This window comes from Mytilus galloprovincialis, chromosome 9, assembly GCF_965363235.1.
Source record: "Mytilus galloprovincialis chromosome 9, xbMytGall1.hap1.1, whole genome shotgun sequence".
Lineage (NCBI taxonomy): Eukaryota > Metazoa > Mollusca > Bivalvia > Mytilida > Mytilidae > Mytilus > Mytilus galloprovincialis.
The window spans coordinates 72,004,528-72,031,485 of NC_134846.1; the positions used below are offsets into that span (position 1 = coordinate 72,004,528).

The window sequence follows — 26,958 nt, forward strand, 5'->3', positions numbered from 1 at the left end:
CGCATGTCATTGGTTAGATGTCATTAGTTCCGCTCGATGCAACGTGTGAGACAAGTTGCCAAACTAGCGGTATCTTTGAAAAACAACTGCATATTTCAAAGATCCCTTAAATTAACCCTTCAGCAAACACATATATCTCCTTTCTGTGGCATATTTTATTCTAGGTCAGCCTTTGCGACGATGTCATACAGTGTAACAGAGCGAGGATGTCCGAATTCTTTGGAATACCGAATGTTTTTCAGTAAGTTTTATAGTTTAATAGTGCAGTGGTAGCTTTGTTCCACCAAAAAACCTTTAACTTAAAGCATCAGAAATTGAGGAAACAAATACCCATCAAAACTAAATTATATCAATTATATAAGCATGATTAGTCTACCTGTTCTTGTTGACTGTTGTTCCCATAGCATGCAACAGGTAGCTGATTTATAATATTTTATTTTTTTTGTTAAATTATTTTTGGACTTGTTAAGTAATGCAAGCGCACACCAAACAGTGATAGGATAGTCAACTTAATGACGTTGGGCCACTTAGTGGTAGAAGTAGAAGTATTCATTAGAATTATCCTGTTAAAAGAGATTCTTGATCTGTTGATTGAACCAATATGAAGGTAGTGGGCGGCCAAATTGGGAGCTGTGGATCCTCAGATTAACAAAAATCATATGTACCTGAAGTCAGAGCCCAACTACCAAACTAAGTAAATCAGAAGGGATGGGCTGGGTGCCTGCCCCCCCTTTTTTGTGGTGAATAATTGGTTGATTATATAGGGCATCAATGAGGCATGGATTGAGTGGGCCACACTCATAGGCAGTCGGTGGACACCCCACCCATTAAGTAATAGAATATCAGTTTTGTAAGAAGGTGAACAGGTTTTAATTGCATATTGTATATGATTTTTAAATTAGAATGAAAATTTCAACAGTGTACATTCACTACATTGTGGTTTTCCTCATTGAACTTTTTCTTCTTAATATTTTCCTCCTAGATATTTAGTTGGTAATTCCTCATTTCCTGAATGGAGACATTTGTCCTGAGGTAAAATGTTTTACTACTCTGAAACTATTACTGCTACATTAAGATATGTAATTTTTTTATGTATAGTCCTTTGATGACAACAGTTTCAGGGCTTAGGGATACATGTAAGTGAGGGTTGTAAAATTCAAGAAATTACTGATGAATCTGAATTCACTGGTACATATTTCATATTTAAGTCAGGGTTCTGAAATAAGTTTGAAGACATTTGGTAAATGGTTGATGTCAAGAAGGAAATATGTTGTAGGATTTTTTTTACTTGAAACATGTCATGTGAAAAGGGGAAAGGTGCATCACAAAAGGCCAAAGGATGCACTTTTTCTTGAGCAAGGGCTGTTTAAAAACCTTTTTTTTTTTATCAAGTCTCTACAAAATTCATACACATACATATGTACATGTATGTCTAAATATTCTGTTAATAAATTGCAAAATATTCCTATTGTCAAATTTTTGTTTATTGTAAACAGGCACTATAAACTAAAAATGTATGTCTTGCTGAATATTTTTCAAAGAAGTTGTCTCAATCTAAAACATTATTTTTCAAAAATGTCAACATTTAATTCATTTATCTTAAAATCACATTAGATTACAGTATACTTTGAAACTGTCTCAACTCTCATTCCTTTAACTGTCCCATTGTCCATGTCTTAGGGAGTTAACAAAATTGTTTTTGATGTTGATTAAGTGACATTTGTTTCAGCCAATGTTGCTCTGTTTGTCAATCTTAATTTTTACATAGATCATAATAAGATAGTTTTTACATTGATAAGAACGATTTGATTACATTTCAGATGGACCAAATGGCAATATCATTTCTCCTTTCCATGACATCCCATTATATGCTGATGCAGACAAAAAAATTCTAAACATGGTGGTGGAAATTCCTAGGTGGTCTAATGCTAAAATGGAGGTAGGTAATGGTATCAAGAAAAAAGGATGTATACATATATATTTAAAAATGCCATTTATTTAATCTTGCTTCTCAAAAAAATGTTTAGTGGAACGTATTTAGAATAGTTAAGATAAAAAATTGGCAATTTCTGAAGATAAGAGCCTGTAATTCAGTGGTCGTCGTTTGTTGCTGTACATCATATTTGTTTTTCCTTTTACATTAATCAGGCCCTTTGTTTTCTATTTTGGTTTTTGTTTGTCATTATTGGGCCTTTAATAGCTTACTTTGCAGTATGTGTTTTGTACTTAATTCAGGCAGTATAGAGACCTACTTTGTACATAATTCAGGCAGTATAGAGACCTACTTTGTACATAATTCAGGCAGTATAGAGACCTACTTTGTACATAATTCAGGCAGTATAGAGACCTACTTTGTACATAATTCAGGCAGTATAGAGACCTACTTTGTACATGTATAGCTTATTTCCAAATCATTTGGTCTCTGGTGCAGAGTTGTTTCATCTACAAGCATACCACATCGTCTTATTTTTAATAAATCACTGTACTGCTAAACAGCTTGAAAGTGTAAAAATCTTAAAAATAAACTAAACCAGGAAGGTTAACATAACCCATTCTGTGTTTAATAAGATGATATGTTGAAAGCTTATCATGATATTGATATGTACATTAGATATGTTGCATCATATTTAATGTATGAAATAGCAGACATGAAAAAAAATATAAAGATTAACTGAAGTCAAAAATCTTGTGAAAAAATTTCTAGATAAATTGTGTTCTATGCTGTTCAACAAAGGAATTATATATTATAAGGGAATAAAACTGAACAAAAAAAACAAAATATTAAGATTCATTCATTTAAATTATATCATGCATGAATTGAAAGATCAGTTTACTTAATATTTCAGACTGTAAAGAAATCTTATAGTCTCATCAATGTAATCAATAGTATTATCTGTTTGTATAAATTTTTATTGTTATTGAATTTTGGATAAAATTCTTCTTCTTCTAATAATCAATTATCAGTTTTTACAACATTATAAGTTAGCTAATTACCACTCCAACCTGTCTTGTAGGAAGTTTATCATGGAACATGTTATCTTTATTGTACAGATAAATAAAGAAGAAAAATTAAATCCAATAAGACAAGATGTGAAGAAAGGGGCACTACGCTATGTAAAGAATGTTTTCCCACATCATGGGTATATCTGGAACTACGGAGCTTTCCCACAGGTGAAGTACCCATTCTCTTTGTCTCGTTTTATTTACATTGATAAAAGCTAATATTGGAACAAGGTGTAAATGTACTTTGATAGTTGGTAATCTTCTTGTACATGTACTTGTTATCTGCATTGCAAATGTCAATGTATGAAAGAAGATGGATGTATCTTAGTTATTGCAGCTGTTTTTATGCCCCAACTACGATAGTAGAGGGGCATTATGTTTTCTGCTCTGTGCGTCTGTTCGTCCTTCCGTTTGTCTGTCCCACTTCAGATTAAAGTTTTTGATGAAGTTGAAGTCCTATCAACTTAAAACTTAGTACACATGTTCCTTATTATACAATCTTACCCATTTTAATGCCAAATTAGATTTTCGCCCCCAACTTCATGGTCCAGTGAACATAAAAAATAATAATGCAAGTTTCAGGTTAAAGTTTTTGGTGAAGGTAGTTTTTGATGAAGTTGAAGTCCAATCAACTTGAAACTTGATACACATGTTTCCTATGATATGATCTTTCTAATTTTAATGCCAAATTAGATTTTTTACCCCAATTTCACGGTCTACTGAACATGGAAAATGGTAGTGCTAGTGGAGCATCCTTGTACTTTGTACTTTTGGTTGTGAGTCACTCAAGGTTCTGGTGTTATGCCCCTTTTCAACTTGGAAAAATGCAAAAAAAAAATGTTTTCAGCACTCTAAGTAATGTTTTTTTCATCAAAATTTCATGATACGCATAAGATCAAAAACTAGCAGACAGAATTAGAATTTGTGTTGTAAGTCAGTTACTACTCAAGAGTTATGCCTCTATTTAACTTATAAAATTGCAAAGTGTAAACAAGGGCATCCATGTCCTTAGACATACTCATCTTTTGGTTGTTTTTTGTCGAGCCTGCAACTTTTGTTGCAGAAAGCTTGACATAGGGATAGTGATCCGGCGGCGGCGTTAGCTAACTTCTTAAAAGCTTTATATTTTAGAAGATGGAAGACCTGGATGCTTCATACTTTGTATATAGATGCCTCATGTTACGAAGTTTCCGTCAGTCACATGTCCAATGTCCTTGACCTCATTTTTATGGTTCAGTGACCACTTGAAAAAAAAGTTCAAATTTTTTGTAATGTTGAATTCTCTCTTATTATAAGTAATAGGATAACTATATTTGATATGTGCGTACCTTGCAAGGTCCTCATGTCTGTCAGACAGTTTTCACTTGACCTCGACCTCATTTCATGGATCAGTGAACAAGGTTAAGTTTTGGTGGTCAAGTCCATATCTCAGATACTAAAAGCAATAGGGCTAGTATATTCGGTGTATGGAAGGACTGTAAGGTGTACATGTCCAACTGGCAGGTGTCATCTGACCTTGACCTCATTTTCATGGTTCAGTGGTTATAGTTAAATTTTTGTGTTTTGGTCTGTTGTTCTCATACTATATGCAATAGGTCTACTATATTTGTTGTATGGAATGATTGTAAGGTGTACATGTCTAGCGGGCAGATGTCATGTGACCTTGACCTCATTTTCATGGTTCAGTGGTCAAAGTTAAGTTTTTGAGTTTTGGTCTTTTTATCTAATACTATATGCCATAGGTCAACTATATTTGGTGTATGGAAATATTTAATGATCTTTATGTCAGTCGCGCAGGTTTTATTTGACCGTGACCTCATTTTCACAGTTCATTGCACAGTGTTAAGTTTTTGTGTTTTGGTCTATTTTTCTTAAACTATAAGTAATAGGTCAACTATATATGTTGTATAGAAGCATTGTTAGCTGTACATGTCTGCCTGGCATGGTTCATCTGACCTTGACCTCATTTTCAAGGTTCATTGGTCTTTGTTTAGTTATCTTGGTTAATGTTAAGTTTATGGTACAGTTGTTATAAAGCTTAGCTTTTTACTTAGGACTATCAACATAATATCAATAATTAGTATAGAAGGCGAGACATTTCAGCGTGTGCACTCTTGTTTTTACTTTGGATGAATCAAACATGGCTTTTGTGTGTGAGGAAGTTATGCAAGAAATGTTACATAATTTAGTAAAGTTGAATTGAAAGAAAAATAAACTAACCAAAAACAACTCTAAATGAAATAGTGAGTTGGTTCATTTATTGTCAATTTACACCTTTAACTGGTCCAGCAGATTGAAAAAATAATATTGATAGATATAATACAAACTGTTGTGGAAACATGTTTTACTAGAATCTTTTGTTTGTAGACATGGGAAGATCCTGACCATACCACTGAGGAAACAGGAACCAAGGGAGACAAAGATCCATTAGATGTCTGTGAAATAGGATATAAGGTATGATTGTCTGATAGTTATTTCTAGGTTACTATGGATTCATTAATATTCATTGGATATTTCTTGGGTATTGGGGAACAAAACATATAAGTGTTCAATGAATTACTGTACAAATTTTCTAAAGGTATGTATGCAGAGTTTGCCAAAGCCGAGAAATTAAATATCCATGAATGTGTAAGTTTTCCTCAAACCATGATAATTGGTTCCCAAGAAATTAAACAAATCTACAAAAGTACACAAAAATGAAGATTTTGTTTTAAATGATAAGTAAAAAAAATATGTTTTAACATAATATTTGTGTATTTACACATTAACATATGATGTAATAACTGTGTATTTACACATTAACATATGATGTAATAACTGTGTATTTACACATTAACATATGATGTAATAACTGTATTTACACATTAACATATGATGTAATATTTGTGTATTTACACATTAACATATGATGTAATAACTGTGTATTTACACATTAACATATGATGTAATAACTGTGTATTTACACATTAACATATGATGTAATATTTGTGTATTTACACATTAACATATGATGTAATAACTGTGTATTTACACATTAACATATGATGTAATAACTGTGTATTTACACATTAACATATGATGTAGAGAGTCTTATAACAACAACACTTTAGGGACTGCTGCAGAAAATTTATTGATCGACATGTTTCGGTGCCTAGGGCACCGTCATCAGGATAAAAACAATACATAAAATCATGTTGAAGTACAAAATCGGGTTGTTAAAATTTAAACGTCACAATGTTACAATGGTAAGTAACGTTATTCATAGCAACGTACTGAAAGTGAAAGTGAAAGTTCATTGCAAGTATGTAAATAAACTATAAAAAAATTAAAATAGAATGTTTTTGTTGTGAAAATGTTTGTTAAAATTATTCTGCCAACATGTGTGTGTCCTCTTGCATCGTGGAAAGAATAATACAATAAGTTGTCAGGCTGTGTATAGACTGTATAGGTTGTGTGGTCTGAATGTTCTGTTAAATTTCTTCCCCAAAATAGACGACATTTTATCAGCAATTCCGTACCATTTCGACTGGCTTCCCTTGGCCAGAGGTACTGCTTCCAATCGCGTCAGGAATGCTGTAAAATGTTTCGGTCGCCGAGAGTAAAGGACAAAGTATAAATATCACTGGTCTATGTTGAATTTAAACTATGTGTTCGTTCATCAAACTATCGGGAATGGCCAGTAATCCGTAAAAGTGGTTGTATCTCGAGGGTTGTATGTTTGATTAACATATTTTCGGGAGCATCAGATTGAATTTGAAGAATACGAAATCGGGTGCATTTAATTTCAAAAGAATTCTGTTAGAGAGAAATAATTTCCTATCACTGTTCTTTTCCTCCTTAAGGCTCGTTTTGGGTTAAGATGGTCCGTTATTATCTATTTCTTTTCTTGTGGTTGATGGCAGCATTCTCGGAAGGTTCCTGTGGGTGCCTCAATAAAATATAACTTTGTTTATTCTGTGCGAATGGCTAGTATGATTAGCGCTGGTTGCAACGGCGGTTTCCTTACGGAATGCAGGGGTTCACGATAAAAAATAAAATCAATTACAAACGAAAGTGAACCAACGCCTGGTGAGTCTGTAGTACGGTAGAGTCCATAAAGTGGATACGTCGCCGGGTATGCAGGGTCGTTATGATAAAAAAACATAAAATGTAGAGAGTCTTATAACAACAACACTTTAGGGACTGCTGCAGAAAATTTATTGATCGACATGTTTCGGTGCCTAGGGCACCGTCATCAGGATAAAAACAATACATAAAATCATGTTGAAGTACAAAATCGGGTTGTTAAAATTTAAACGTCACAATGTTACAATGGTAAGTAACGTTATTAATAGCAACGTACTGAAAGTGAAAGTGAAAGTTCATTGCAAGTATGTAAATAAACTATAAAAAAATTAAAATAGAATGTTTTTGTTGTGAAAATGTTTGTTAAAATTATTCTGCCAACATGTGTGTGTCCTCTTGCATCGTGGAAAGAATAATACAATAAGTTGTCAGGCTGTGTATAGACTGTATAGGTTGTGTGGTCTGAATGTTCTGTTAAATTTCTTCCCCAAAATAGACGACATTTTATCAGCAATTCCGTACCATTTCGACTGGCTTCCCTTGGCCAGAGGTACTGCTTCCAATCGCGTCAGGAATGCTGTAAAATGTTTCGGTCGCCGAGAGTAAAGGACAAAGTATAAATATCACTGGTCTATGTTGAATTTAAACTATGTGTTCGTTCATCAAACTATCGGGAATGGCCAGTAATCCGTAAAAGTGGTTGTATCTCGAGGGTTGTATGTTTGATTAACATAATAACGGACCATCTTAACCTAAAACGAGCCTTAAGGAGGAAAAGAACAGTGATAGGAAATTATTTCTCTCTAACAGAATTCTTTTGAAATTAAATGCACCCGATTTCGTATTCTTCAAATTCAATCTGATGCTCCCGAAAATATGTTAATCAAACATACAACCCTCGAGATACAACCACTTTTACGGATTACTGGCCATTCCCGATAGTTTGATGAACGAACACATAGTTTAAATTCAACATAGACCAGTGATATTTATACTTTGTCCTTTACTCTCGGCGACCGAAACATTTTACAGCATTCCTGACGCGATTGGAAGCAGTACCTCTGGCCAAGGGAAGCCAGTCGAAATGGTACGGAATTGCTGATAAAATGTCGTCTATTTTGGGGAAGAAATTTAACAGAACATTCAGACCACACAACCTATACAGTCTATACACAGCCTGACAACTTATTGTATTATTCTTTCCACGATGCAAGAGGACACACACATGTTGGCAGAATAATTTTAACAAACATTTTCACAACAAAAACATTCTATTTTAATTTTTTTATAGTTTATTTACATACTTGCAATGAACTTTCACTTTCACTTTCAGTACGTTGCTATGAATAACGTTACTTACCATTGTAACATTGTGACGTTTAAATTTTAACAACCCGATTTTGTACTTCAACATGATTTTATGTATTGTTTTTATCCTGATGACGGTGCCCTAGGCACCGAAACATGTCGATCAATAAATTTTCTGCAGCAGTCCCTAAAGTGTTGTTGTTATAAGACTCTCTACATTTTATGTTTTTTTATCATAACGACCCTGCATACCCGGCGAGGTATCCACTTTATGGACTCTACCGTACTACAGACTCACCAGGCGTTGGTTCACTTTCGTTTGTAATTAACATATGATGTATTAACTGTGTATTTACACATTAACATATGATGTAATAACTGTGTATTTACACATTAGCATATGATGTAATAACTGTGTATTTACACATTAACATATGATGTAATAACTGCCAAAAGATGCAGGCAATTTATGTTTGGTTTCATAAAACAGCTGCCTTGTATAAATCATTGTGATCTATTGATGGTTTCATAAAACAGCTACCTTGTATAAATCATTGTGATCTATTGATTGATCATAAAACAGCTGCCTTGTATAAATCATTGTGATCTATTGATTGATCATAAAACAGCTGCCTTGTATAAATCATTGTGATTTATTGATTGAAATCAACCAGGCTTGGAAAAGGAAAGTGTCCTGGTTGATAAAGTATATGATACAGTTTCAGGATCAGGATAATTATCCAAATTTTTATACATGCATATATTTTAATATTAAACATTTTTTTTAGGTACACCCAAGAGGGGCTGTGATACAAGTGAAAGTTCTAGGTACCATGTGTTTAGTTGATGAAGGTAATAGCAATATATAGCCTATACATTTTAATGTTCTGTGATGTTAAGGTAGTGTTATTTGGGGTGGGTGTGTGACAGGGGTTGAAATTGGCGCTGGTCTGGTGGTCCGAGACCAGTAGAATTTGTGTCGGACCAGTAGATTTTGTCAGCTGGTGGTTTTAGACCAGTAAATTTTGTCAGCTGGTGGTCCGGCGGGCCAGTAGAAATTTGTTGAAAAAAATCACTGATTGCATCGTCAGTTTGTGTGCAAACAAATTTACATGCGAAATAAAATTCACGGTACTTGGGGTACTAAATTTTTTACAATTTTACAATTGATCAAGTTAATTCATATCGGGCGCCCTTCACAACAACTCAAAATGTGGAAATATTTGGAAGGATTGCTAGATAAAAAAAAATGTCACTCAAGAAGAAGATCGAGTAAAGTTTATGAAATTGAAAAAGGGAAACGTAAATATTAAAAATCTTCAGAAAAAGATAGCGAATTGTTACAATAAAAATAGTCGATTGCAATGTAGTGAATTATATAACATGTAAAAAATTTGTCCAGTCAGGCACCCTATGGTCGTCGTGAGGATTGTGATGATGTGGAAGACAATGTTGATATTTTTTCTGTTCTTGATCCTGATTTTTATAATCATTGAGATTATCAAAGCCTTTATCAAAATCAGGAGTGAGACTCTCTCTTTTTCTTTTTTACATACATGTAAAAGAAAGCATGAAAATAAAAGTAAACATCTATCATTTATATCAGTGTTTGTCAAATGAATGTAGGACCAGTAGATTTGCAGCTGGACCTGTACATTTCTAAAGCCACTGGTCTGGCTGGCCAGTACACAAAAAAAGCTTAAATTTGACCCCTGGTGGGTGATAAAGATTTCAGGAAGAGCCATTGGTTTGATACCCATATCTTCAAGGATTTATCACTTCCTTTGATACTTAAAAAACAAACTATGAACAAAGTAAGATAACTCAAATTCAAAAGATATCATTTGCCAAAGTATGTTTTATTGACAGATATGTAAGTACACATTGAAAAACAAAGAAAACTTTACCCTGTAGAACTTATAAACATTAAATTGTTGGGATTAGCAAAATATAATGAACTAATTTATGAAGTTCGAATTATTCCTACTCGCATAATGCATATTTTAAGTCTTATCTTTCTTTAATAAAATCCATGCATAGGTTTTTGCTTAGGAAAGTTAACAAGGTGAGACCTGTAAAATTTATTTTGTCACACTAGAATTAATTTTTTTTTTTTAAAGTCATTCTATTGAAAAAATGGTCAACACATTTGTTTCATTCATAAACATTTATGAGCTGTATTACTCACAAATGCTATCATAAACGTGTCTAAATGTTTGCAGATAGAAACAGCTGTTACAAAATTTATTAATGATTCAGTAGTTATCAGACAATAATCTATGGGTTTTCTTTCAAATTTCAAATGAAGCATTCAGAAAAAAAAATCTTCAATTTCATTCATAAATATGTTCAAAATCTTTATCAACATAACAACACTTTAAATGGATTGTTAAGTTATACATTTAGCTGATATTTTTCATGAAAACAAAGATTGATGTGTAATTGATGTTGATTTCTTTACATTAGAAATCACTGATACACTTTGACACATATAAATCTTGTTGAATAGTCTGTCTGTTTGAGTCCATTTGATGTGAGGTATACACCACTAATAATGACCAGTTTTTAGCTCACCTGGCCTGAAAGGCCAAGTGAGCTTTTCTCATCACTTGTCGTCCGTTGTCATTAACTTTTACAAAAATCTTCTCCTCTGAAACTACCTGGCCAAATTTAATCAAACTTGGCCACACTCATCATTGGGGTATCTAGTTAAAAAAATATGTGGTGTGACCCGGCCAACCAACCAAGATGGTCGCCATGGCTAAAAATAGAACATAGGGGTAAAATGTAGATTTTAGCTTATAACTCTGAAACGGAAGCATTTAGAGCAAATCTGCATGGGGTTACTTTGTTTATCAAGTCAAGATCTAGCTGCTCTGAAATTTTCAGACAAATTGGACAATGGGTTGTTGGGTTGCTGTCCCTGAATTGGCAATTTTAAGGAAATTTTGCAGTTTTTGGTTAATATCTTGAATATTATTATAGATAGAGATAAACTGTAAACAGCAATAATAATCAGCAAAGTAAGATCTACAAATAAGTCAACATGACCAAAATGGTCAGTTGACCTCTTAAGGAGTTATTGCCCTTTATAGTAATTTTTTACCAATTTTTCGTAAATTTTTGTAATCTTTTACAAAAATCTCTGAAACTACTGGGCTAAATTTAACCATACTTGGCAATAATCATCATTGGGGTAACTAGTTTAAAGATGTGTGGCATAACCCGGCCAACCAAACAAGATGGCCGCCATGGCTAAAAATAGAACATAGGGGTAAAATGTAGATTTTGGCTTATAACTCTGAAACCGAAGCATTTAGAGCAAATCTGACGGGGTTAATTTGTTTATCAAGTCAAGATCTATCTGACCTGAAATTTTCAGACGAATCAGACAACCGATTGTTGGATTACTGTCCCTGAATTGGTAATTTTTAAAGAAATTTTGCCGTTTTTAGTTATTATCTTGAATATTATTGTAGATAGAGATATTGTTGATCAGTTGACCCCTTAAGGAGTTACAGCCCTCTACAGTCAATTTTTAACAATTTTCATAAATTTTGTAAATTTTTAACAATTTTTAACAAAATATTTTCCTGTCACTAATCAGCTAATGGGCCAATTTCATTAATGTCCTATTATTTCTATTACCCTGCATAAAAGAACAAAAAGTGTTACAGACATCCCCACTCATGCCCTTCAGTGTTTATTTGTTTGGATGATGATATGACTATTTTATGTATTTAGTCCTTTGATAAATCTGACACTATTTCTTATTCCACATAATGTATAGTGCATGTATATGTTTTGAATTTTATATTTTGATTTTCAATGAACAATTTAGTTTTCAACTTGCTATATTATCATTCAACATGACATAAAAGTCTTGTTTTTATGCCCCACCTACGATAGTAGAGGGGCATTATGTTTTCTGTTCTGTGCGTCCGTCCGTCTGTTTGTCTGTTCGTCCCGCTTCAGGTTAAAGTTTTTGGTCAAGGTAGTTTTTGATGAAGTTGATCATGAAGTCATCAACTTGAAACTTAGTATGCATGTTCCCTATGAAATGATCTTTCAAATTTTAAGACCAGATTAGCGTTTTGACCCCAATTTCATGGTCCACTGAACATAGAAATACCATAAAGTGCAAGTTTCAGGTTAAAGTTTTTGGTCAATGTAGTGTTGGATGAAGTTGAAGTGCAATAACTTGAAACTTAGTACACTTGTTCCCTATGATATGATCTTTCTTATTTTAATGCCAAATTAGAGTTTTTACCCCACTTTCATGGTCCACTATACATAGAAAAGGATAGTACCAGTGGGGCATCCGTGTCCTATGGACACATTCTTGTTTTTTGTTTCATTTGATTGCTGTCTCTTTGACATAAACCAGGCTCCTTAACACCTAGATATCATTGCAGGGGTGTTAAGTGTTACCCTTGACCATACCTCCTATCTTTCTGTCCATCCCATTCTTGTCCTTGGACACATTCCTCCTTTATCTTAAAATATTCCACATTGAAATCCTTTTTCATTAAATAAATCAAGGGTCAATTTCATATAACAGAGAGAAAAAAAAACAATGTGTCATGTTCAACCATATAAAAGCAAATATTGAGTATATTTGAACTTGTAATAATGTTGGACGAAGAAAAGTAAGTTTTTATTGTATTGCCAATAGATTTACATCAGATTGTCTTATTCTCAATTGTTTGCCAACAGGTGAGACATATCTTTGTGTCAATAGTTTATGTGTTTATATTTCAGGTGAAACAGATTGGAAGATAATAGCTATAGATGTAACAGATCCATTAGCCAAAGATTTAAATGGTAAGATAGTCAAAAAAGTGATTAAAGAAGGAATATCTGATATGATACTGGAGTGAATTATCCAAACTTACCATGAAACTTGATTTGTTTACTTGACAGGGGATATAAGCCGATATACCATGTGAATAAAAAATGGTCAAAATGTAAAAGATAATATCCAGACACTCTAGCATAATATAATTGTTATTTGGACTTCACATAGATTATGGGTTCATGTTCCATAGTTGTGCCCTATTTCTCCTTTGTTTGACAGTGCAAGGAATATGAGTCCATATTTCATGTGAAGATTGTGAATTACATAATTAATTAAACAGTACCTAAATAACACACATTTTGTACATTGATATGTTCTGTTTGACAGAAGGTTTGTTATTCATCTGATAAAATGCAAGACCTCCAATAACCAGAAATTGAATATAAATAAAACAGATGCAAAGTTATAATTCAATAACCTGAATTTTGAATGTCTACTTCATTATTTCAGGTAAATTGCAAAAGTAACCATTTGTTAATGTTTTTTTACAGATGTTGATGATGTAGAAAAATTTATGCCAGGATTTTTAAAGGTTTGTATAAGACAGTGACATTAAAGCTGAACTGTTGTCCATTCAGACCATTAGTATTTACAGCTCAGCTATCCCTTACTGTCTGGAGATGTGGTATGATTGCCAATAAGACAACTATTAACTAAGACAAACTGACAAGGGTGTAAGCAGCTTTCGATATGGAAAGCCATGACTGCCTTATGTTAATGATCGGCATTATATGCAGTGCTCACAACATTATATGCAGTGCTCACAACATTATATACAGTGCTCACAACATTATATACAGTGGTCACAACATTATATGTAGTGGTCACAACATTATATGTAGTGGTCACAACATTATATGCAGTGCTCACAACATTATATGAAGTGCTCACAACATTATATGCAGTGGTCACAACATTATATGAAGTGGTGAAAACATTATATGAAGTGGTCACTACATTATATGAAGTGGTCACAACATTATACGTTTTTTGTTGATGAAGGTGATGGTGATGTTTGATGTATGATGAGATGATTTGGTAAACTTCCGTTTTTTTTTAGCGGAAATTACCAAATCCATATATGGTAATGCCCAGCAAACAATTAAAGTCATGTTATCATTAAGACAGTATACAATATTTAAAACTGATTGATATAAGTAAGGAAAAGATGAAACTAAGAGGTGAATGAATGAACTAGTTCTATTCGTCGTAAGAAATACGCATGGCATAATGTAAGTTAAGTAATGAAAATTTTAGTTAATGAAATATCGAAGGAAAATTTGTTTGATATATTCCTCAAGTTCATTTCCTACTGAAGAACTTTAGCAAGGTGCCACTTTATAGTCAGTACTCAGTTTTAAAAAGCTTAATTACCTTTTAAATAAAATGGTCAGCTTTCTATAACACCTAAGTGCCATATTACGCTAGCTTATATATGTCCTGATAGAGTCATTTTTGGCATCGATTTTCAGAATTTGGCATTTTTACATGAATAAGTATCCAACAGATATGGAAAATGCAGTTTAAAGCATTTCATTGTTGGTGTTTAACATAACTTTACATCAATTATTCCAATTTTTATACAAGCTTTTTAGCACCCCAGGCAGTTTGTCTTCTAAATATGACCAGCAGTCTTATATAGAGATATAAACTGTCATAAGAGAAATTTACCCTTTCAAGACCCAGTTTAACATTTTCCATTTAAAGTTATCATCTCTTATGAAAACTGAGTTTGTGGGGGTGAATAAAATGTTTACTACGTTTGTTCGTCAGTCTGCACGTTAATATATGAAAAAAAGTGGTGCGCTTGCCAATGAAACTACTTTCCACAAGAGATAAAATGACACAAAAATGAACAACTATAGGCCACAGTAGGGCCTTGAACAATGAGCAAAGCCCATACTGCATAGTCAGCTATAGAAGGCCCTGAAATGATAAACGTAAAACATTCCAAACGAGAAAACTAACAGCCTTATTTATGTACAAACAAACAAACGAAAAACGAACATGTATATAACACATTAACAAACAACAACTACTGAAATAAAGGCTCCTCCTGACTTGGGACAGACACATATATACAGAATGTGGCGGGTTTTAAAATGTTAGTGGGATACCAACCCTTCCTCTAACCTGGGACAGTGGCGTAACAGAACAACATAAGAATGAACTATGAAAATCAGAAAAAAGGCTTAAAGGGAAACTTCGCAAAAAAATCAAAAATTGATATTATGTTCATTCTGTATAAAAATGTTCAAATTCATAGATATTAAAGTTTTATTCCGCTAGATAAGCGATCACCATCGATTTAAAATTTAGAGTATCAATTCTCCGAGATCCGCCATCTTGTCTTCTTTCCCGATGAATAAAAACGATATGTCTATAAACCACAAAGAAACAAAACTACAGTAACCGATGTAGTCGTAATTGCGTGTCGATATCTTGTCAATCGTACGGTTGTTTAATACGACTAACTAACTTGATACGGAAAATATTCTTACTTTTTTTAAATTACCATGGTCTGTTGTTTTTAAACTGTTGATATTGGAATTAGGTGAAAAGTCAAAGTTGAAATCATAAATAAGTGTTCCGTGAAAATTGTTTTCGAAAATCTAATTTGTTCATAATTCTTTAAAGTAATAAACTTTTTTCAAATATATTTTGATCTTCCCTTATCTGATCACCAGCATGACTAAAGGTATTACTTCCAAAGGTATTGTGAGGGGTGTGAGGTGACACGTCCAGGTATTCAAGCGATTTCCTGTCGGGCTTGCAAGTTCATGCATCGTTTCACTTCTGCAGGTATTGATCAGTGTACACGGCTGATAACTTATAACTTATAACTTTCCATTTTGAACTATCAGATGTATAATACACAACTCTGTCTTACTTGTTATTACTAAACTCATACGCTTGTTTATAAATAACATTTCTGGTGTAAAGAATATAATTCATAATATATAAATAATACCCAAAAAATAAGATTTGATGAAATTAAAATCTATTTAAATATTTTTTCCAAGGGTGAATTTGGGAAAATGTAATATATAGTCATTGTCAATAGTGAAGGACAGATTGGAACAGACCAGAAATATTGATTTAAAAAAATGTACGCACTTGCCGACGATTCGTTTATACGACTGGATATAAAGTTACGGAACTATAGCGCAATTTAAAATATATGCGTGTATACATTGAACATAAGAAAAAAACATATATTTTGAATAAATAGGGGTAAAAGTGTTGTAAATAGACTAGCCAACGTATGCCAACAGTATGTAATCATCGAATGTCGATAGACTACAGTTGTATACCAAAAGAAGAAGAGAACCAATTTGATTTAAATACAGGTCGATGTATAACTTTTGCTTTGGTTCATTGAAGCTGTGGACCTAGGAAAATCACAGATTTATATTTCAATAAGATTGTTCTCAAACAAAGGAAGGAATTCGTCATCACAATTGTTATATATGCCACTGGACGAACACTAATTATCCCCAGGGGATGTGAATATTTTGCTGGGAAACTTTTGAGTATCAAAGTTTCAAATTAATTTCGGGATTTATTTTCTTTCTTGGTATTCAATAACCGAAAAAAGAATAAATAACTTGTTCGCTAAATAGGGATATTCTTGTCAGATAAAAGAATTTTAGTTATATTTAAAAAATAGGGAAATATGACATTAAATTGGTTCTGTCTTTTTTTAAACATCGTTAAAACGATGTGTGTCTAAGGTGAACGCCACAAGAACCCTGTAATACTAGTACGAGAGTATAGCATGTAAACATTCCTTCTCAATAATATGGTTGTATTGGAAAACTTTTCATACAGATTGACAACTCATTGTCCGATATGCATGTAATATTTGCCACATGACGCCCATAGTTCTTTCTACCATCATCACCTTATTCCTTGATATTGCTGTTAACATCGATGGTTCACACCCAAACAAAATGGGAGTAATGAACCTTCAGAGCTTCTCCGTGTCATACACTTGTGAAATATATAGACGAAATTTCTGTATTGAAATGAATCTACATCTCACAAACAGGATTTTCAAATAACGATTTTGAGTAATCACCTTACAAACCAATATAAACGTATGGCAAGATATAACCATGAAGGAATTTAGTTTTTGTCAGAACTCATCACTATATCATAAACGTATACGTATATATATGCATGCAGTTTCAAATATCAAGAACAAGCGTTCGATGTCGATAGTCTGTTCTCTAACTGTTCAGAGTTAGACATGTCACTTGTTCATTCTTGGAAGCCTTCATATTCCCCGTCTAACGATGGGAACTCTTTCTGATTGTGTTGACTATAAATGCTTGTATGGTAATTCTGTCGTTTATCTGTACAAGCGGTTGCATTTCCTCTCCTTTCCCAACAAACAAACGAACGAAACGCAACTAGTCTGATTTCTCCGGAGCTCATCCTCAATGGCTCTTATACGTCAGGAAACTTACATGTATACTAATAATGATTGTTTCATGAACAACGATGTATGAACGAACTATTATAAATTCGTCAATATCTGTAATGCATGACTAAAGTATAACTTTTATTACAACTACTGTATTACTTATTTGGATTAATGACGGCTATCATGTTCAACATTGCACAACTATTATCATAGAATTTTAAAAAAAAATCCTCAAAAATCCTCAAAAGATATAATGCCTTAGCTTAGATAATTAGTATTCTTTTCACAAAAAGTTCGTGTAAATGATTGTCAAATGAATTTAATTATGTAAGAATAAAATGTTAAAAAGAAACTAAAAAAAAATTATGCATGTTGTATGTTGTATTTTTTTGTCAATTAAAAACTTTAAAATTGCAATAGTTTTATTAGCATTTAAACACAGCCAGATTTGAATACAAGTTAAGAAATTCCGGTAAAGTCAATGATATCAAACAGATGTACAATGGTATATCAAATTGGGTAATATTGCATTTAGTTTTTATTAAAGATTAAAACTACTATTTTTTGCTTCATATTTGAATCTTTACGCCAATTGCCGCTAAGAAAGTAATCAAAAATTGTTTCCTTTTATTTTTATACACTTTCGGAATTACGAATCTGAATTTTATTTTCAATTAATTTACACAATTTAATTATTGTATCTTTATTCTCATCGTGTATTTAATCTTAGTGTATTAACATCATGACAGCATATACTCTAATCCTTTCTATTTATCCTTTCCAAATAACAACATTTATACCTGTGTACGCTTGAACTCACACCTGCGGCTAAATAGCTACAAGGTAAACGAATTGACCTCAAGCCGAGAATTAACAGTGACCTTTACAAAATAATATACACACTCTGCTCACACATTAGTTGCATTGAAATGATTATCAAAACAATAACGGTAAATAGAACTGAAATATTTTCAGTTCAATATCAGTATAAATGTTCAATAAATATTTTATGAAAAAAATCTCAACAATAATTAATTAAATTTATTCAAAAACATTTACTAGAGATAATTTTATAGGAGTTTAATTCAATCAATACAAAACGGTATATATATGCATATTCACTTTCGTTCATTCTTATATTGTGGTTTATAACTTCGACCATTCGTCAGCTGTGCGCTTTTAATTACGTATATTGTCGATAAGCTATAAGAGTTAAACAGATTTTATTTTTTCCCAGAATTCAATAAATCGGGCTAATACGTCACGACCCACTCGAGAATTCAACCAAAAAAGTTACAAATACTTGATTTTCTCCGTTATTAGAAGGAATATAAATTTAAAACTTTGCAAATGTGTTTTTTATGTTAAGATGAACATAATTAGATGATAAGTAAAAAATCGCGGAATTTCCCTTTAACTCATCAGAAAGATACAAATATAAATACATCTAACAAAATAATAGAGTGGACGTGGGTAGGTACTTGTATATCCCAACAACAAAAAAGACCCTAAGTACTGATCTGAGAGTACTCGCAGTTACTGATAGCTAGTTCAAAGCCACTAACAACTAATAAAAAAACATGCATTTAAGTTTTGCATTTAGGTAAAGATTGAAACAAACCAAAAAAAAGAACAATTTACTATTATTGGATAGTAACAATTGTCCATGAAAAAAGAGTCATCTTGACCTAAATTAATTCTGGTTAAGATACACTGCATATAATGGTGTGAGCACTGCATATAATGGTTTGAACACTGCATATAATGCTAATCATCAACATAAGGCAGTCATGGTGTTCCATATTTCGGGCACTAAGTGGCTCTAAACAATGAGCTAAATCTGTACAGTTTGGTGAGCTCTAAAAGAAACTTGCAAGACAAAATGGGAAACAATTCAATAGAGAAAATGAGAGGCCTGATTCATACCTTAAACAAATTTGGTAGACAGCAACTAAACAACTCATGGTATATGTTGACAAAAATTAAACATATGATGAGGGTTTTATATTTTCTGTTTCAGAATGTCATTCGCTGCCTTGTATGTTATTTTGGTCAACATTTTTATTGCCTCTTCTCAACTTTATTAAATACACTTGATTGTTGTGTTAGTCACTCTGTTAGAGGGTTGTACAGGATGAACATATTCAGTTTGTCAATAGTTTGTACTTTCTTCACATTTTTTTCAAAATACTGCAAGTCTGCAGGATTTTATTGTAAGATGCATTATAAAGTTCAAATTATTGAGAACTTGGCAAAAAGAAATGAAAAAAGTACTAGCCTTTGTCGGTTGAATTTGGTATGAACATGAACATTTCTTAAAGAAAATATCCATAACTGTATTACCTTGTAGGTCAATAGAAAATAGTATAAATGATAAGACTTATACAACCCTCATTTTATATACTAATTTTTTCCCTGATAGAAATACATTTTAATCATAGCTAAACCAAAAAAACTGATTAGAAGGCCTCACAACTTCGAACTCTTCTATAGGGACCAAAAATACGACTTTTACTGTTTTATTTAGAAGTAATTTTTATGATTTGTAAAATAATTTTTAATATTTGGTGTGCCAACTTCAAGGTTTAAGATAGCCAAATTCTGCACAGATATTAATAGTTTTTGGTGTAAATGTTCTATCAATATCTCACTGTTGGTCAATAGGTCATCAATTGTTCTTAACTTATCAATGATTAACTTCAATTGGCAACATGCAAATCTGGCTTTCAAATTTAAACTGGTGAAGAAGAAACCAACAATTCTGTACTTACTTTTTTATGCCTGTATGGTGGAGTAATACATATATTGTGTATAAACTTTTCCTACATATTTCATCCCAGAAAAAAAAACTTTCTTTTGTGAGTTCACACATCATTCCTTTTAAGATAAGGAGATGTACATGTTGAATGACTAGCAATGAGAGAACTATTCGAATACGTGGATGTAGGTAATTTGTCTCTTTTAGTCCTTTGCTATGAAAAGATTATGTTTTCAAAATGTGTTTTTTTGTATCTTTCTTTCCTAAACTTCGTTTTCCTGTGTGACATCTATATATGCACCGAAGAATTATGTCTTCCAATTATGTTCGTCCTAGTTTGTTTATATTATATAAAGATAAGATGTTGTAGTATGACAACTGTCCAAAGAACAAAAGTGACAGGTGATCATACATATGTTGTACATATTTTCGTTTACTGTTTTGACATTTTAATAAATTTGAATTTAACACTCCACTGTTTAATTTTGAATAATAAAACACAGCTAAATTTAAAACTACGACCGCAAAAATTGAAAAATTTTTGGTCGTATATTGGTATCACGTTGGCAGCATCGTTGTCATCATCGTCGTCCGAAGACATTTGGTTTTCGCACTCTGACTTTAGTAAAAGTAAATAGAAATCTATGAAATTTAAACACAAGGTTTATGACAATAAAAGGAGAGTTGGGATTGATTTTGGGTGTTTTGGTCCCAACAGTTTAGGAATTAGGGCCAAAAAGGGCCCAAATAAGCATTTTTCTTGGTTTTCGCACAATAACTTTAGTATAAGTAAACAGAAATCTATGAAATTTTAACATAAGGTCTATGACCACAAAAGGAAGGTTGGGATTGATTTTGGGAGTTTGAGTCCCAACAGCTTAGGAATTAGGGGCCAAAAACAGGTCCCAAATAAGCATTTTTCTTGGTTTTTGCACAATAAATTTAGTATAAGTTAATAGAAATCTATGAAATTTTAACACGAGGTTTATGACCACAGAAGGAAGGTTTGGATTGATTTTGGGAGTTTTGGTCCCAACGAAATAGGGGCTTCAAAAGGGGCCAAAATTAAACTTTGTTTGATTTCATCAAAAATTTAATTATTGGCGTTCTTTGATATGCCAAATCTAACCATGTATTCAGATTCTTAATTTTTGGTCCGTTTTCAAATTAGTCTACATTAAGGTCCAAAGGGTCCAAAATTAAACTTAGCTTGATTTTAACAAAAATTGAATTCTTGGGGTTCTTTGATATGCTGAATCTTAACATGTACTTAGATTTTTGATTATGGGCCCAGTTTTCAATTTGATCAAAAATCATGGGCCCAGTTTTCAATTTGATCCAACCTGGGGTCCAAAATTATTATATTAAGTATTGTGCAATAGCAAGAAATTTCCAATTGCACAGTATTCCACAATAGCAAGAAATCTTCAATTGCACAGTATTGTGCAATAGCAAGAAATTTTCAATTGCACAGTATTGCGCAATAGCCAAGAAATCTTTAATTGCACAGTATTGCGCAATAGCAAGAAATTTTCAATTGCACAGTTTTGTGCAATAGCAAGAAATATTCAATTACACAGTATTGTCCTGTTTTCAAATTGGTCTACATTAAGGTCCAAAGGGTCAAAAATTAAACTGTTTGATTTCAACAAAAATTGAATATATGGGGTTCTTCAATATGCTGAATCTAACCATGTATTTAGATTTTTAATATTTGGGCCCGGTTATCAAATTGGTCCACATTGAGGTCTAAAGGGTCTAAAATTGAACATTATTTGATTTCATCAAAAGTTGAACTCTTGGGGTTCTATGATATGCTGAATCTAACCATGTATTTAGATTTTGAATATTGGACCATTATAGGTAAATGTCCAATTTAAAATATTTAAGTTTAAATTCTTAGACCACATTCATTCTGTGTCAGAAACCTATGTTGTGTCAACTATTTAATCACAATCCAAATTTAGAGCTGTATCAAGCTTAAATGTTGTGTCCATACTTGCCCCAACTGTTCAGGGTTCGACCTCTGCAGTCGTATAAAGCTGTGCCCTGCAGAGCATCTGGTTAACTCTTATATTGATATCTGTGGTATGAGTAGATTTTATCAAGACTAGAGATACATGTGGATATTTAAGGGCAGATCTTAAACAAATTCATGATTGATTTATGCTTTTCTTGTACATGAGGTAAAATATTATTAGTGAAATTAGAGTGAGAGTTTTGTTAATTGCAACATTTGCACAGTATTTAAACCACTTTATAGTTCTGTATTATGTTTTCAGGCTACCAATGAATGGTTTGCAATTTATAAGATGCCAGATGGTAAACCCCTGAATAATTTTGGATTTAATGGAGAATGTAAAAATAAGGTAGGTGTGATTTGTAGTTATAAGTGTTTTATATTGTAAAATTTGTTGATGACTCTACTTGTGGTAATATCTTAAAGGTCAAGGTCTTTTCTGATGTATAACTGCATGTGTTTAAATGGTGTCCAGACTATGTCTTCAACTCCCTCAGGCAAAGTTGACTTTAGATGAATTTGGCTATTTATTTTAGGTAATTTTGGTATATAGCTCTTCAACGGTTTCGGTACTTATGCATCCTCAGATTCAAATGTTTGGCTTTGAGCTTTACTGTTGAAGGTGCTTCGTACGCATGAAATTATTTAAAGTTTTGTTTTCAATTTTGCACTGCATTCTTGCTTGAATTGGCATCAATATTATATAGCTTTGAAATAGGTAAATCTAAACATATTTGGTGATATTGAGTTAATTTGACCAAAGCAGGAGTTCACTTTAACTCAACATTTAATTATTTTCGACTAGTTTTTCTGACAGAATAAGACAAGTGTCCTTATTGTTTCCATGCAATATCTTCTCAAAGTATGCAGAGAATGGTGGATATGGTCAGGACTATTATTTCATGTATTGTAATTGATGTACAAAAATCAGAATATTTTACAGCTGATTTCCTAATGCTTGCAAAGTAAAACTTTGTTTGGCTTGCTTGCTTTGTTTGTATAATTGTTAATACAAGCTTTGTAAATAAGATTGACATCTTTAAACAGATTATATAGGCATTGTTTAACCTGAATATATTATATTTGAATTTGATTGGGTGTTATCCTATGGATTATACACTATATAAACCAAGCAAGCAAGCTAACCAAAGTTTTGTTCTACATGCATTAGGAAATTAGCTGTAAACTTTTGCAATTCAAATATTTTTTTATACAAGAAAAACTTGGCTACATCAAAACAAATCATTTGACATATGTGTTTGCATTTAAAGAGTAATTCCATTAATAAATTATCACTTTTTCAGGCCTTTTCAGAAAAAGTGATAAAGGAATGTAATGAACAATGGCAGCGATTAATAGGAAAACAAGTAGAATGTGATGATTTAGCATGGTAAGTTTATTATGGTTATAACAGGGGTACTTTTAGATACTGTTTAATGCAAGAGACATATCAGGTTAAAACTCCTTTATCATTTTTATGTTTTTTGACACTTGTCAACAGAAAGTCTATGAATAATTAAGATTTTAAACTTTCTGATCAATTTTGTCAAAATAAGTTAGATTGACGGTTGCTTAAAGTTCAGTGATTAAAACCTTTATGTTTGAGCATGCTGATATTTACTATGCATGTGTGCAATTGTACCCTAATTTTAACACGTACAAGAGTTGAGATTAATTGTAAAATGTGCACTATTAACTACCAAAGAATTTGCAATAGATTAAAATCATTTCTCTTTTCTACTGTTCATTTTAACAAATTATTCTTCGATGGTTTAACAAATCACATGCAGAGTTTTACTCAATTATTGTTGAACTGTGTTAGGTTTGTACTATATAAAAATTTGACCAGTTGTACAAAAAAAGTTCCAGTTTTTAAGTCTTCAAAAAATAATTAAAATCACTTTAAAACAATTCTGGAGCCTGATTACATATCTGATTTGCTACTATATTCAGTGTTAATGCCTTTAACTAACAGTTCTTAATGAAGAAGTAATGATGTTGTTAAGTGGTAAAGTTTTTTATTTCAGTGAAAACACAACAGTAGCAGGCAGTCCCTATAAAATAGAACAAGGTGATGCTGAAGCAATTGTTAAAAAGGTGGGTTGTTTGTACAAAAGCCTTACCCTTAGGAAATTATATTTTGTTCAATTTCAACAGGCATATGCCCAATATTTTAATTTTACATCAAACTTTTTAGCTGATCAATTTTACACCAAACTATTTTAGCTTAGGAGAATTTTAGACACCATCAGTTGACAAAGTAACTGACCCTGTATTTTAAAAGCTCATTGCGTATCAAGACTCCTATTTCATGATATAAATATGGAATTGGGATTAAAAAAGTATTGAATGACAATATTTTGAAAAGGTGGGATTTTTTCCTTAAATTTGTTTGTATTACATAAACTTTTATGTTGTTTACAGAGTGCAGAGCCAGGATCAGCAAAAGATATATCAAATACAGGTATGCATAATTCATATATCACTAGTAAATACAGATGGATTTTATTGGTGGTGGTGTATAAGGGTTCATTTGAAGAACTCATTATATAGTCAAGAATACTCAAGATGATGATTTAACACCCATTTAGTAATTCTATAGGCATTCAAAACAAAGACTGAAATCTGCAATGATACCTCTAATGAAAGACAAAAATTTTCAACATTAGAAATAAGACTTATCTCCCCTACATAATGAACTTTGTCAGTTTGTGTTAAATTATACTTTGGAAGTGATAATATTCAATGACTCGTTTGTTAATTATTATCTAATTGTTTCATGTTTCTCAAGTCTCTACAAAACCCAAACAAATACAAAATTGGACTATGTGAAGGTTGTGAATCCATGAAGTGTTGTTTTGTTTGCAAGAAAAACTAATATTAAACTGATTTTGATTATCATCCAAAGAACCCCCCCCCAAAAAAAGAAAAATAAAAAAAATAAAAAGCAAAATGCAAAATAATTTCACTCTACATAGATATTGGTGTTTATTCATATAATTGTATACAAGAGAGATGAAAGATACCAGAGGGGGACATTCAAACTCATCAGTAACTGACAACTGATAAACTGGCTAAAAAAAGAGAAAGAAACAGACAAACAATAGAAAACTAAGACTGGACAACACTAACCCCACCCAAAACTAGGGTGATTTCAAGTGCTCCAGAAGGGTAAACAGATCCTGCTCCACATGTGGCACCTGTCATGCATTTCTTTTCAAAAGAGAAAGAATAAATAATTCATATATAATCTTATTTAATTTCAGTTGACAAATGGTACTACGTAAAATTGTGAGAGACATCCTACATAGTTGTATCAGTTAGCCCTTTCTTATCTCTACTTATATTAATTTGTCAAACTAGTAACATATCTGTGGATTTAGTTGTGAACATTTTATCTATATATTAATTTGTCATTTTGATTTATATTTAGTAATTACTTTTTTTTGAAATTTTACATATTTCAGTCACATGACAACTTATTAAGCATTAGATCATTAATGTCTGTTATTACTTGTCTAGATATATTGTTAATTTTGTGAGGGTTATGTATGAATGCAGTGTTATGTGTAATCAAAAAAACATTCCTTACAAAAATTTTCAAATTGAAACTTGATCATGTGTATACTTTAAATAGGAATGTTTTGTTTTAAGAAATCCTTTATTATATGTAATCTTAAAAGGACCCACCAAAACTGCAGCATTATTTTAAGTATTTTTATGGAAAGAGTAATTTGTTATGGAATATATCAAAACAATGTCATAGGTATGCAGTATAGAGGAAGAAAGTATTTATTTATTAATCCTACCACATAGCAAACCATTATTTGTTAATAAATCTCAGTTTTGTTCTTGGTTTGTAGTTTAGTGATATGATAATTTTTTAGAAGAGATTTAAAATGTAGTCTTTATGAGTTAAATATTTACCTTTAATTTATTGGCAAAAAAGTCTATTGCATATGATTTTTAATGCAGGAACTAAATCAATTGTTTTTAATAATCAAACGTTCTTATCTTTTAACTTATTAGATTGGTAATTTATTGTACCGGGTACACCTTCAATTATTGCAAACTGGAATGTAAAAAACAGATTTAACTTTTTTTCAATGAACATTGATGTGATAAATTATCAATTTGTTCATAAAATATGAAATAAGAAGCTTTATGTCACATTTAAAAATTGTCTCTGTGTACAAAATAAAATGTTAAAAACCATATATTACAAATGATAGAAATTTAGATATGCAAATAAATACCCAATACAGCTTGACAATTGAGTCATATGTATATTGCATTTAGAGGGGGAAATTATGTCTCTTCTATTGTAAGGTAAATTTGGAAAATGAACTTTTTCTTGAATATCTTAAGATTAGACATTTTTACCGCTAAAATTAAAATTATTAATGTTTCAAATACAAAAACTACATACAGTAAGATATTATGTGTGAAGTGCCTTTGTAATGTTTGTCTTTTCAGCTTACAGTGAAGTGTCACAATAAATTGTTGAATGATTAAAT

At 31.9% G+C, this 26,958-nt stretch overlaps 1 protein-coding gene across 1 annotated transcript; it reads left to right on the forward strand.

Moving 5' to 3' along the window:
- LOC143045854 (uncharacterized) lies at nucleotides 1-26,198 on the forward strand. The gene is made up of 12 exons (XM_076218654.1): nucleotides 1-241; nucleotides 1,821-1,939; nucleotides 3,052-3,171; nucleotides 5,371-5,457; nucleotides 9,165-9,228; nucleotides 13,138-13,200; nucleotides 13,726-13,766; nucleotides 22,704-22,790; nucleotides 23,746-23,831; nucleotides 24,469-24,538; nucleotides 24,866-24,905; nucleotides 25,708-26,198. The coding sequence occupies exons 1-12, from the start codon at nucleotides 37-39 to the stop codon at nucleotides 25,734-25,736; spliced, it is 1,011 nt and encodes a 336-aa protein (XP_076074769.1). The 5' UTR covers nucleotides 1-36; the 3' UTR covers nucleotides 25,737-26,198.
- The last annotated feature ends 760 nt before the right edge of the window (nucleotides 26,199-26,958 follow it).